Genomic DNA, 13418 nt, shown 5'->3' on the forward strand with positions numbered 1-13418 from the left:
GTACTGGTACCATGCTGTTTTGATTACTATAGCCTTGTAGTATAGTTTGAAGTCCAGTAGTGTGATGCCTCCCACTTTGTTCTTTTTGCTTAGAATTGACTTGGCTATGCGTGCTCTCTTTTGGTTCCATATGAAGTTTAAGGTGGTTTTTTTGAGTTCTGTGAAGAAGGTCATTGGTAGCTTGATGGGGATAGCGTTGAATCTGTAAATTACTTTGGGGAGTATGGCCATTTTCACGATACTGATTCTTCCTAATCATGAACATGGAATGTTTCTCCATCTGTTTGTGTTCTCTCTTATTTCGTTGAACAGTGGTTTGTAGTTCTCCTTGAAGAAGTCCTTTACGTTCCTTTTAGTTGTATTCCTAGGTATTTTATTCTCTTTGTAGCAATTGTGAATGGCAGTTCGTGCTTGATTTGGCTCTCTTTAAGTCTGTTATTGATGTATAGGAATGCATGTGATTTTTGCATATTGATTTTGTATCCTGAGACTTTACTGAAGTTGCTTATCAGTTTCAGGAGATTTTGGGCTGAGACAAGAGGCCTCGGAGGCAACACAACATATCTACAACCATCCGATCTTTGACAAACCTGACAAAAACAAGCAATGGGGAAATAATTCCCTGTTTAATAAATGGTGTTGGGAAAACTGGCTAGCCATGTGCAGAAAGCAGAAACTGGACCCCTTCCTGGCACTTTACACTAAAATTAACTCCAGATGGATTGAAGACTTAAACATAAGACCTAACACCATAAAAACCCTAGAACAAAATCTAGGCAAAACCTTTCAGGACATAGGCATAGGCAAGTACTTCATGACCAAAACACCAAAAGCATTGGCAACAAAAGCCAAAATAGACAAATGGGACCTAATCAAACTCCACAGCTTCTGCATGGCAAAAGAAACAGTCATTAGAGTGAATTGGCAACCAACAGAATGGGAAAAATTTTTTGCAGTTTACCCATCTGACAAAGGGCTGATATCCAGAATTTACCACGAACTAAAGCAGATTTACAAGAAAAAAACTAACAAGCCCATTCAAAAGTGGGCAAAGGATATGAACAGACACTTTACAAAAGAAGACATACATGAGGCCAACAAACATATGAAAAAATGCTCATCATCACTGGTCATTAGAGAAATGCAAATCAAAACAACATTGAGATACCATCTCACGCCAGTTAGAATGGCGATCATTAAAAAATCTGGAGACAACAGATCCTGAAAAGGGTGTGGAGAAATAGGAACAGTTTTACACTGTTGGTGGGAGTGTAAATTAGTTCAACCATTGTGGAAGACAGTGTGGCGATTCCTCAAGGACCTAGAAATAGAAATTCCATCTGACCCAGCAATTTTGGATATATTACTGGGTATATATCCAAAGAATTATAAATCGTTCTACGATAAGGACACATGCACACGAATGTTCATTGTAGCACAGTTTACAATAGCAAAGACCTGGAACCAACCCAAATGCCCATCAATGATAGACTGGACAGGGAAAATGTGGCACATATACACCATGGAATATTATGCAGCCATCAAAAATGATGAGTTTGTGTCCTTTGTAGGGATGTGGATGAACCTGGAAACCATCATTCTCAGCAAACTGACACAAGAACAGAAAATCAAACACCACATGTTCTTACTCATAGGCGGGTGTTGAACAATGAGAACACACGGACACAGGGAGGGGAGCACTACACACTGGGGTCTGTTGGGGGGAAATAGGGGAGGGACAGTGTGGGGTGGGGAGTTGGGGAGAAAGATCATGGGAAGAAATGCCAGATATAGGTGAAGGGGAGGAAGGCAGCAAATCACACTGCCATGTGTGTACCTATGCAACAATCTTGCATGTTCTTCACATGTACCCCCAAACCTAAAATACAATATAAAAAAAAAGAAAAAAAGTTAACATAATACTACTAAATGTAAAACTACTAAACTACTTACTTTATGTTATTTTGTTACATATTTCAAAACCTACCAGAGAGACTGTCATTTTTTTTTCAAATTTATAATTTATTGGAGAACAGAATGTCAATACCATTATCACAGCCATTAAATTTATGACATTTTAGTTCATGATCATGAAACTCGAAATTTTCAATGTTTATTATAATATCTTACATTTGTATTATGGTGTAGGTCACCAAAAAATGAATGGCTTGTGAGGCTTAGCCATGAACAGTGATAGCACCAAAAGATGACATACTGACAAATAATTAAACTTAGATTCAAAAAAAAAAAAACAGCAAGTGATTTTACAGTCTGATAAATGCATATCTGTGATTAGAGGGAACATAAGCATATTTTCTGTCTTTCTATATTTTATTTTGCTAAAATAGTGGTAGGTATTGAGTAAATATTCATTGAGCACCTAGTACATGCTAGCTAGACATTATCGTAGATAGTGGGATATATTTATGGATCAAAGACATTGCCCTCTAAGAGCTTACATGTTAGTGTAGAGACACAGTTAAGAAAAATGTAGTATGATATATAATACCCAGAAGTGTTGCATGCTTTTGAGAAAACCAAATCAGGGTAAGAGTCTAAAGAGTAACAACAATGAGGAATCTTTACATTAGATAGGCCAGGTAAGGTTTCTCCAAGAAGATAAGGGAGCAGGCCATGTGAGCATCTGATGTAAGAGCTTCCTAGGTGGTAGGATCACTTGCAAAGGTCCTGAGGTGCAAATGAGCCTAGCAGCAAGAGTAACTCCAAGGACTGTATGAAGGGAATAGTGGCAGCTTGGACCCAGATCCCTTAGTGCCTAATAGACAATGAAAAAAAAAAAAAAAAAACTTCAGATTTTACCTTAAGCATGATATGATAGAAAGCCCTTGGAAGGTTTTTTGTTTGTTTTTGTTTTTGTTTTTGTTTTAACATGGAGTCTCGCTCTGTCGCCCAGGCTGGAGTGCACTGGCGCAGTCTCAGTTCACTGCAACCTCTGCCTCCCAGGTTCAAGCGATTCTCCTGCCTCAGCCTCCTGAGGAGCTGGGATTACAGGTGCCCACCACTATGCTGGGCTAATTTTTGTATTTTTAGTAGAGACAGGGTTTCACCAAGTTAGGCTGGTCTCGAACTCCTGACCTCAGGTGATTCGCCCGCCTCAACCTCCCAAAGTGCTGGGATTACAGGTGTGAGCCACGGTGCCTGGCCCTTTGGAAGGTTTTGAGCATCAAGGCAATGTGATTTGCATTTTAGGTTATAACTCTGCTTGCTACCTAGATCATAAACTAGGGTGAGCCAGAGTAGAAGCTGTGAAACTGGTAAGAGGGTATTGAGATAGTTCAAGTGATAGATGATGACGGCTTGAAATAGGGTAGTAGCAATGGACACAGTAACATAGTTCTTTAAATGAATTCTGTTTATGTCTTTCCATATGTTTATACATACTAAACATATGGAAAGACATAAATTTCAGAAGAATTTCAGAAGTCGTTTCTCTTCTGTTATGGTGATCTTCAGTATACCGTAAATAGAAAATTATCAAGCTTTGCAGAACTATATAATTTCACATTGTAAAGGAAGAGAGAGCAAGAAAATGAGGAAATCTTCAGTACTTGGTAGAGGTAGCTCACAGATAAGGCAGGGTAATTCAAGAGATTATAAGGGATACACTCATGTAAACTCTTTCTTCAGTGGCTCACTTTGTCTGCTCCCTCATCTTCTAACAGGGGCCTTACTTGTCCTATTTAATCTAAAGAGTCTGAACCTAGTACCTGCATTTCTTAAAGGAAAGAGAAATGTTGTGTACCCCCCTTTCCCTCTCCTTTGTGGGCCTCAAGGTAAGAAACCTGGCTTTCAATAAATCTGGCTACTTTTTCACAAAGTGCTACTCAGAATTTTCAGTAAAACATCTTAGAATATGTTTATCATCATCATCATCATTATTATTAAATTTTTACTTCAGTAAAGATGCAAATATTTTTAAACAGTTTTTAAAATAATAATCATTCTAGGGAAGCTGAGAAATGAAGTATGTGCATACTTTGTCTTGGTGTTGATGAATCCTAATGTCATACCTCATAAACACAGCATATACAGTGTTTTGACTTTATAAATATTATTCATTATTCAACCAAATAAGGTTACTAAAAAGACAGGAACTGCAATTGTGTGTCACTAAATCTGTTATTCAAAGGAGACTGTCGAAGGCTCAAGTTTCAATGGAGTTTCATTTTATTGTTTTTTTAAACTTTGTTTCCTCTAAGCTTTAACATCTTGTTCTTAAATCTTATCTTTCTCTTTTTCATATTTTTTCATTTTGCTGAAATAGTGCCTAGAATAATTTTTTATATGAAATGCATTGATGGTAAATGTTTTTTCTTCTTTGTTAAACAGTTTGTTTCTTTTGTTTTCACTGTTGTCAGCTGCTAGCTCCTTGAAATCTGGTGGAGCCAACATTAGAGAAGTATAAAAATCTCTGCTGAGATTAAGCCTCAGTGCCTACACTCCTGTGTTCTTGTATACTCACAGCTAGATTTTTTTGGTGGTCTTCTTACTATTCTTATTCCATTTGTAGACAACCTGTTGTTTTCATTTTCTTTTCCTTTCTTTCTTTTTTTTTTTTTTTTTTTTAAAAAAAAACAGGGTTTAACCATGTTTGTCGGGCAGGTCTTGAACTCCCGACCTCAGGTTATCCGCCCGCCTTGGCTTCCAAAGTGCTTGGATTACAGGTGTAAGCCACTACACCCGGCCTTCATTTTCTTTTGTTGTTTGGGTTTTGGGGTTTTAGGTTTGGTGGTAGTTTTTTTTAGCTCTGAAAATTTGTAGGATTTTCTCCTCCTTATTGATGTTCTGGAATTTCACAAGAATTCTTAGTGAGCCCTAACTTACTTGAAAATGATCTTTAGTTCTATAAGATTTTCTTACAGTTTTTTCTTTTATTATTTCTTCCCTTCATTGTGTCTCTTCTCTGCTTCTAGACCTCTGAATAGAAAGATATTGTACTAAATAAAAAGATGTCTATTCTCTATATCTCTTGCCATTTTATCTCTTATTTTCTATCTCCTTATCTTTCTTTGCTCTTCATTTAGAGCTCTTAATTCTATAGTATTTTCACAGCTTATTTTCCAGATCACCAGACTGGCCTTTAGCAATGTCTATTCTGGTATTCAGTTTATCCACTGAATTCTTCACATCGGTAATTTTGTTTTTTTGGGTTTTTTTTGAGACAGAGTCTTGATCTGTCACCAAGGATGTGGTGCAGTGGCATGATCTTGGCTCATGGCATCCTCCGCCACCCAGGTTTAAGCGATCCCCTGCCTCAGCCTCCTGAGTATCTGGGACTACAGGCGCGCACCACCATGCCCAGCTAATTTTTTTGTATTTTAGTAGAGCTGGGATTTCACCATGTTAGCCAGAATGGTCTCGATCTCCTGACCTCGTGAAGCACCCACCTTGGCCTCTCAAAGTGCTGGGATTACAGGCATGAGCCCCTGAGCCTGGCCTTATCCAGGATTTCTTTAAACTTTCTGGTTTGCTGTTTATCCTATTTCTTGTTTTCTAGGCCTATTAAGGTTTTTTTTTTTTTTTAATTTACAATGTCTTTTCTCATTTCAAAGGCACTTTGGAAAGCAAAGGATCTTTATAACTCAGTCTGCTCTTTTGAACCAGTGCCCTGTTGCTTGTTTTTTTTTGTTTTTGTTTTTGTTTTTGGTTTTGTATTAATTATTGACTCAGCTAATGTCTAATTACTCTACATTTTTTTCTGGAGGAGGAAACCCATCATTCGTCTTTTTATTTATTTTGTTTTTAGGCTTTTAATTTTCTATTTGTGAATCTGTCTTTTTATTTAAATATAATTTTTTAAAGTTGCATTTCTTTTGTTTTATGGTCAAGTGAAATTATGGAAAAATACTAATTAAAATCATCCTTTAGTTTTTGTAAATCAAATAGATTATCGTATATAATAAAGTTTATTGCTTATGGTAAATGTATTCTTTTAAAACTATGGAATGATCCAGTTCTTCTCTAGTTGCCTGGAGGACTTTTGTGTTTCAAGCTATTGAGTGAATGAATTAGCTAATGAAGAGTTTTTTTTTTTTTTTGAGACGGAGTTTCGCTCTTGTTACCCAGGCTGGAGTGCAATGGCGCAATCTCGGCTCACTGCAACCTCCGCCTCGTGGGTTCAGGCAATTCTCCTGCCTCAGCCTCCTGAGTAGCTGGGATTACAGGCACGCGCCACCATGCCCAGCTAATTTTTTGTATTTTTAGTAGAGACGGGGTTTCACCATGTTGACCAGGATGGTCTCGATCTCTCGACCTCGTGATCCACCTGCCTCGGCCTCCCAAAAAGAGTTTGTTTTAACTTAGCAAAAGAGATACAAAATGATCTAACATGGCACTACGGCATTTAGTGCCAATTTTAGAAGGAAATGATTTTGATTTCTGTCGTTTATTTATACAATATTTTATGAATAGGATAATACAAAATAATCATTTGTAAGGTCCAGGATGTGTTTCTGTTCTTAGAAAAATAGGACCATTTATTCCATCCATTTGATGGTATACTTGTTCCTTAGAGTAATCTGATTTTTATGGATCTAAACATTTTTTTTTACCTACTACAGTGTTGTCAGAAAATGGTTCTGCACCACCTTATCTGTCAGTCCTAATATAATGCAATATGGGTATATTATTTTCAAGCTTAAAAGGGCCTTTCAGTTATACTTTATTACTGGTGAGGAATAAAGAGTTACTATTTTGTGCTTGCTCATGACGTGGACACTAATTCGAACATATTAATAGATTAAAATACTGTGATAACAGTTTTGTTCTATTTAAAGCTATATATTATAAGACCTAAATTTCCTACAAGTTTAGGAATCATGATTTTTCTCTGAAGAAATGTGTAAATACAGTTGACCCTTGAACAACCTGGGTTTGAACTGCACAGGTCCACTTAATCATGATTTTTAAAAATGAACTCAATGAGCCCTCCATGTCTGTAACCAAGTGTAGATCAACAACATAGTATTCATGGGATGCAAAACCCATCTACACTGAGGGCCAACTTTTTATATCTGCAGTGTCCGTAGGGCTGACTGTGGTGCCTGAATATGTGCAGATTTTAGTATGGGTGGTCCCGGAACCAATCACCTGCAGATACTGAGGGCTGAATGTATTTTAGTAGTGAGTAACATAGCAATTTTTTGCTTTCTCTTTGCATACTTTCCTGCACACCGCCCCAAATGTAAGTTTCTATTTGCAAAATGATTGAGTTCTTTTGGAAGGGTTGTGTTGATTTTATATATATATACATATATATATATACACACACACACACACACACACACATACATATGCACAGAGAATGACTTACTCATAATAAACTCAGTGTCCATATGAACTTCCAGACACTAGATTTTAAGGAACCTTTTCTGAGACTCTGTGTCTACCTGGGCAAAACTGAAAATTAAAAAATCGCTAAGTTACCAATACCTGCTTTTAAGGTTAATGAGCTTTCTGACTATAATGGGAATGACAGTTTATAAAACATCCTGAGTTTATCTTTTTTATTATGCCGTTTCCAAATTTTAGGTAAATAAAGACTCATTGAAATATTTGTATTCTGAATAAAGAATTACTCTTTGCATTAGTTCCAGGCATGATTTAAAAACGAAAGAACAAATATTAGGTGATACTTCTGTTTTGTTATGACCAAACTAATTACCTTTAATTTAGGGGTAAGGTATGCATCTAGTAGAAATTTTGGTTTCCTGAAAGAAACCTTAAAACCAGCCCTATTCCTCTAAGTAAGTCCCTCATTCTTTTTTGTTTTGTTTTGTTTTTTTAACTGAGAAGGAGTTTCACTCTTGCCGTGGCACAACCTTGGCTCACCACAACCTCCACCTCCCAGGTTCAAGCGATTCTCCTCCCTCAGCCTCTCAAGTAGCTGGGATTACAGGCATGCACCACCACACCCAGCTAATTTTTATATCTTTAGTAGAGACGGGGATTCACCTGGTCTTGAACTCTTGATGGGGTTACAGGCGTGAACCACCATGCCTGACTCCCATATTCTTTCCATTCGTATCTGTATCTAAATTTCTCTCCATTTCTCTGTTTATATATGGGCATACTCTCTATGTAGTATATTTAGAAAGATACAAAGTTTGTTCAGTTTAGTATGTGTAATTAACCCAATTTGATATCCTTCCTCTCCTCAGAACTTGTATCCGGGGTGGCGGACTATTTGTTTTTTTTCACTGGATTGTAAATTACTTGAAACTTGGATAGTATATTATATTCTCACAGTATTGATTCAGTGATAGATTAGCATCTATGTGATGACGGACAGTCCTTGGTCTCTCATTTGAAATTTCCCTGGCACATAGCAGTTGCTAAAGTGTTTATTGAATGAATTAATTGCCAGAAATTATTTATTACCAAGTAGAAATTTATAACAAGCTGTTCAAAGACTGTAGCTTATATAAATGACCAGATCTGACTCCCTGGAACTCATTTTTTTAAGCTCTAGTTATTTCCTTGGTTTCTTATGTATTCTTTTTCTTTAGTTGTATAAATAACATGGGTTCACTGTTGAAAATTTAGAAGTTTAAAAAAAGAAAAAAAAATTGTAATCCTACCAGCTAAAAATTAAAGTTATTTATATGCTTTCAGATTTTATTTTATGTAAGCATACTTATTTTTCCGAAATGGTTTCATGCTTATAAACATGTGTGCTTGTAATCATATATACATATGTTTCCTCCTAAAAACTGAGTTTGTACATCCTGTTTCTCTGTTTAGAGCTACTGAAAATAGTGTCTTTACTTGCTGTCTCCATCCTTTTCTTCCGATTCTGTCTTAAACACACTCTAATCACATGCTCAGCTCACCTTCTGCAACTCTTAGTTTTTGGTGTCCTCTTTGCTAAATCCAGAGGTTAGTTCTTGGCTCTCATTTTACTTTACCTATCAGAAACTTTGAAACCATTTTTCATTTCCCCACTCTTGACTTGTAGTTTCTTCCTCCCTTACTGCTAGGCCTTCTCAGCCTCCTTTACTGATTCCTCTCCATTTCTATATCACTAAATGTTGCAGTTTTTAGAGCACAGTCCTTGGACTTCTAATTTTAAACTCTCATTAGTCTCATGGCTTTAAATGCTATCTGTATACTAATGACTCTCAAATGTTAAGTCTAATGTTAAGTCAGACATTCTCCACTTGGATATTTAAGACGTTTCAAACTTAATATATACCAAATCATTCTCCTCATGTCTATCACCCACAGCAAATAAACAGCTGCTCCTTTCCTAAGTCATTAAATGGCGGTTTGGCAGTTTAGGCCAGAAACCTTGAGGTCATTTGCACAGCTTGGGTTCTGTGGAAATCAGAGTGAGACAAAGATAAGCAAGCTGTACTTTTCTTAGGGAGTGCTCTTAGCATAAACATCTCCAGAAAGAAAGGGAAAGAAGGATAGGACAAATTAGGCTTCAGTGCAGTCCTAACAAAAGCCTCAGCCAATCTCACAAAGACCTCTAAACAAGGATGACTTATTGTAGTTATCCCAAATTGGGGCAAGGGATCATGAGATTAAATGATGTTACCTGGGAAGTGAGTATAGATAAGTCCAAGGACTGAACCCTAGAGAACTACAATGTTTCTATCCCATGTCAACCAGTCAGTAGATACAGGCTGCCCCACAAAATGGGATGAGCTTGAGTGTCTTTAGGCAAGGCGATTCCTAAAGTGTCTGACAGCTGGGAGCTATCAGCCAGCCACAGCCCTAGTGTCTGGGAAGTAAGTCTAGTGAGCACATAACAGTGTCCTCAACATCATTCTTTAATTCCTTTTTTTCTCATATCCCAAATTCAATCCATCAAGCAAGTGTTAGTTCTGTTTTCAATATACATCCAGACCATTTTTATCACCCCTCTGCTACCACCTTAGTTATACCATCATCATCTATTTTCTGGATTATTGTTATGTTTTCTTAACTGGTCTGCTGCTTCTACCCTTGCACCTTTCTCTTCTCTACATGGCAGTTAGATTAAATCAAAGTTAGATTGTGTTATTCCAGTGCTCTGGCTTCTCCTCTCACTTAAAATCCTAAATTTTTTCCATTGTTTACAAGGCCTTTCCACAATCTGGCCCCCATTACATCTCGAATCCTCCTCTTCTTGTTCCTTCCTCTCCAGCAGCATTGAAACTTTTCAATCCAGCTTCCCAGCCTCTCTTGGCTTGCCTGTCTGCCACTGTAACATACTCCCCACTTCATCAGTTCCTCCCCATTCTCTGTTGGCTAGTGTGATAGGCTAAACCATGTCTGCCATATCAACATGAAATGACTTGATCAAGGTTATCCAATGAGAAAAGTACTACGAGCTTAGAAAAAGTTCAAGCATTTTGCTTCTACCAATTTCTTTTGTTCCTTCTCTTATATCTTGGTATAGATAAATTAATGTTTTAAAGTGAAAAAAAGTTAACATTTTTTAAGTCTTCATGTTGATCAGCGTTTCCTGAAAAGTTTCATTGTGTGGTGCTTCCCCCCGCCCTGTAATTTTGAGTTGACTTCTAGTAAAATGCGTTACTGTCATTGCAGCTGTGTGATGAGATTGAGGTTATGCCACCTCATGCATGGAACTAACGATCTCTTGCTCTTTTCTTCTCTATACAGAGGCTTTCATCCTACTATAAAGGAGGATTTGAACAGAAAATGAGTAGGCGAGAAGCTAGTCTTATTTTAGGTGTAAGGTAGGTGTGCAGTATAAGTATTATTTTGTTCTGTGGCCAAGCTTGTCTTTAAAAAAGAGAAAACGCTACAGTAAGGTTATACTTACATTTAAAATTATGAGTAGGAGGCAGAGGAGAAAATACCCAATTTTTCCGTTTTAAAGCCTCAAATCTAAAAGTATCGCACTCCCCTTAAAAAAAAAGGGCAAAATTGTGAAGTATCTTTATTCTTTAACAAGGATCTATAATATTTGAATACTAATGTTTCAGTCAACCAAAATATCCTTTTTTGTGACACTGAATTCTCTCTGGACTCAGTTTTATAATTTGGTATGTCTCACATTTTTAATTATAATGCAGGATATGTTTCATAGTTTTTTTCTGCTGCAATGTGACATCAAGCATATTTTATTGTGCTTGTTTCACCTTAGTATCCATTTGTTGTCTTTTTGGACAATATGGGAGAAAACTAATGATACTATATGATTGCTGTGTGATACCATAAAACATTTATTGTTAATAATATTTTCCCCTATGATAGATTTACCAACAGTTGTATTAATTTGTTTACCATATGTTCCCTTAGAGCCCACTCTCAATTTTTTGTGGGAATCGGTTACAGTATGTCATGTACAACAAATCTTCTGATGATATAATCAACACAATTAAGCAAATTAGATAGTAAAGTCCTATATTGGCAAAAAATTTTTGATATCTTGTAAATCAGATTTTTTTTTTTTTTTTTAGAGATGGGGTTTCACCATGTTGGCCAGGCTGGTCTTGAACTCCTGACCTCAGGTGATCCACCTCGGCCTCCCAAAGTGCTGGGATTACAGGCATGATCCACCATGCCCAGCCTACATTTTTTTCTCTTTTATGACCTAGCAGGAAAATCAAAACAGTTGGGAGGAGGAGCTCAGTTTAGCTTGGTGCTTTATTTAAATCTAAGAAGAGATGAGATCTCTCCTTATCAGACAACAGAAAATAGGGAAATGATTTTAAGCATGACAGTCAGATTAGGAAGTTATCTATAGTGCTCACTATTCCTTGCTTAAAATTATCCAGAATGGCATTGTTATTTTTCCTGAAGTTTTATTGGCCTCCCAAAATACCTTGTTGGTGATCTTGAAATCTGAATATGAAACACATTAGAAAACCAAATACAAAGAGGATATCCTTTAATATTATGCAGGGCACTTATGTTGTTAGGACAGACAGGAGTTGACTACATTTTGACATTCTCTTAAGATAATATGTTTATAAAGTTTTATCCCATAGAACTGAAAGCTGTATAAAATTCACTTGGAAAATTTAGCGATTAAGAGCACAGACTCTGGTATCAAGTATCTGGGTACAAATACCAGTTTACCACCTACCAAATGGGTGACCCCAGTTTTATCATCTGTAAAATACAGATAATAGATTAGTTTTAACTGCATAAGGTGCCATGAAGATTAAATTATATAACATGTGAACTTCTTTTTTTGGAGGTTTGTTTTTTCTTTTTTAAACTTTTAAGTTCAGGGTTATATGTGCAGGTTTATTATAAAGATAAACTTGTGTCACAGGGGTTTGTTGTATGGATTATTTTGTTGCCCAGGTACTAAGCCAGGTACTGAAAGAGTACCCAACAGTTATTTTTTCTGCCCTCTCTCACCTCCTACCCTCCACCATCAGGTAGGCCTGTGTCTATTGTTCCCCTCTTTGTGTCTGTTTAGCTCCCACATATAAGTAAGAACATGTAATATTTGGTGTTCTGTTTCTGCATTAGTATGCTGAGGATAATAGCCTCCAGTTCCATCCATGTTCCTGGAAAGCCCATGATCTCATTTTTTGTGGCTGCATAGTACTCCATGGTATATATGTACTACATTTTCTTTATCCTGTCTACCACTGATGGGCATTTAGGTTGATTCTATGTCTTTGCTATTGTAAATAGTGCCACAGTGAACATATGTGTGCAACACATGGTACTTACTAACTAGTCAGTAAATGTCAGCCAAGCAAAGCAGATCCTCATCCTGATTCTGTGGCTTAGGCATTGCCCTGTATGATCTTGGTCAAGTTTTTTTGTTTTGTTTTGTTTTTAGCTGTTCTGTACTTCAGCTTCTTCATTTTTGATTGAGATTAATAATATTCTGCCTTGTTAGAATAACATAAGAATGATATGATAATACCTTTTTATATAATACCTACCAAGTATCAGGTGCTGAAAAAATTTTTGCTGTTTCTTTCCATGTCTGTCATGAATGCAGAAGCTAGATATTTGCCCCAACACATTAAATGGAAAGGTAAATAAAACTTACCTGCTTTCCTCTAGCCCTTTCTTTCAGTCAGGCAATGTTGATTATGACAATATGATTTAAGATATGAGTACATGGCTGTGGTTCCATTTTCTGTGATCTTTGAATATTTACTATGTAGACTACATAACAGGTAGGGGAAGGCAAAATGGACCTGATCCTTTTGATAACCTATTTTTAAAATACTCTGTGTGTGCTAGATTATTCTATACATTCTGACATATTGCATAGAATGAGAATTGCTTATTGAAATGCGTATTTGAGTCTTTGCCTTATGTTTTTCCTTGCAAGAGAATAGTGTCCTGCACTATAACTCATGTCTATAACAAAAAGCCTGAATTATTTTACAAACCTGCCCAGGAAAATTGTTTTTATACCTAGTACAATAAGTCCTCACTTAATATCACCCATTGGGTTCTTGTAAACT

General features: G+C 36.6%; 1 protein-coding gene across 1 annotated transcript in view; it reads left to right on the forward strand.

Annotated features, from left to right (window-relative positions):
- DNAJC15 (DnaJ heat shock protein family (Hsp40) member C15) overlaps positions 1–13418 on the forward strand; it is an 87065-nt gene that overhangs the window by 47319 nt on the left and 26328 nt on the right. The window contains exon 4 of the mRNA XM_064361782.1: positions 10633–10709. Within this exon, the coding sequence (XP_064217852.1) occupies positions 10633–10709 (77 nt within the window). The remainder of the gene's footprint in view (positions 1–10632; positions 10710–13418) is intronic.

This window comes from Aotus nancymaae, unplaced genomic scaffold (genome assembly GCF_030222135.1).
Source record: "Aotus nancymaae isolate 86718 unplaced genomic scaffold, 86718_ANA_hifiasm-v0.15.2.pri h1tg000043l, whole genome shotgun sequence".
Lineage (NCBI taxonomy): Eukaryota > Metazoa > Chordata > Mammalia > Primates > Aotidae > Aotus > Aotus nancymaae.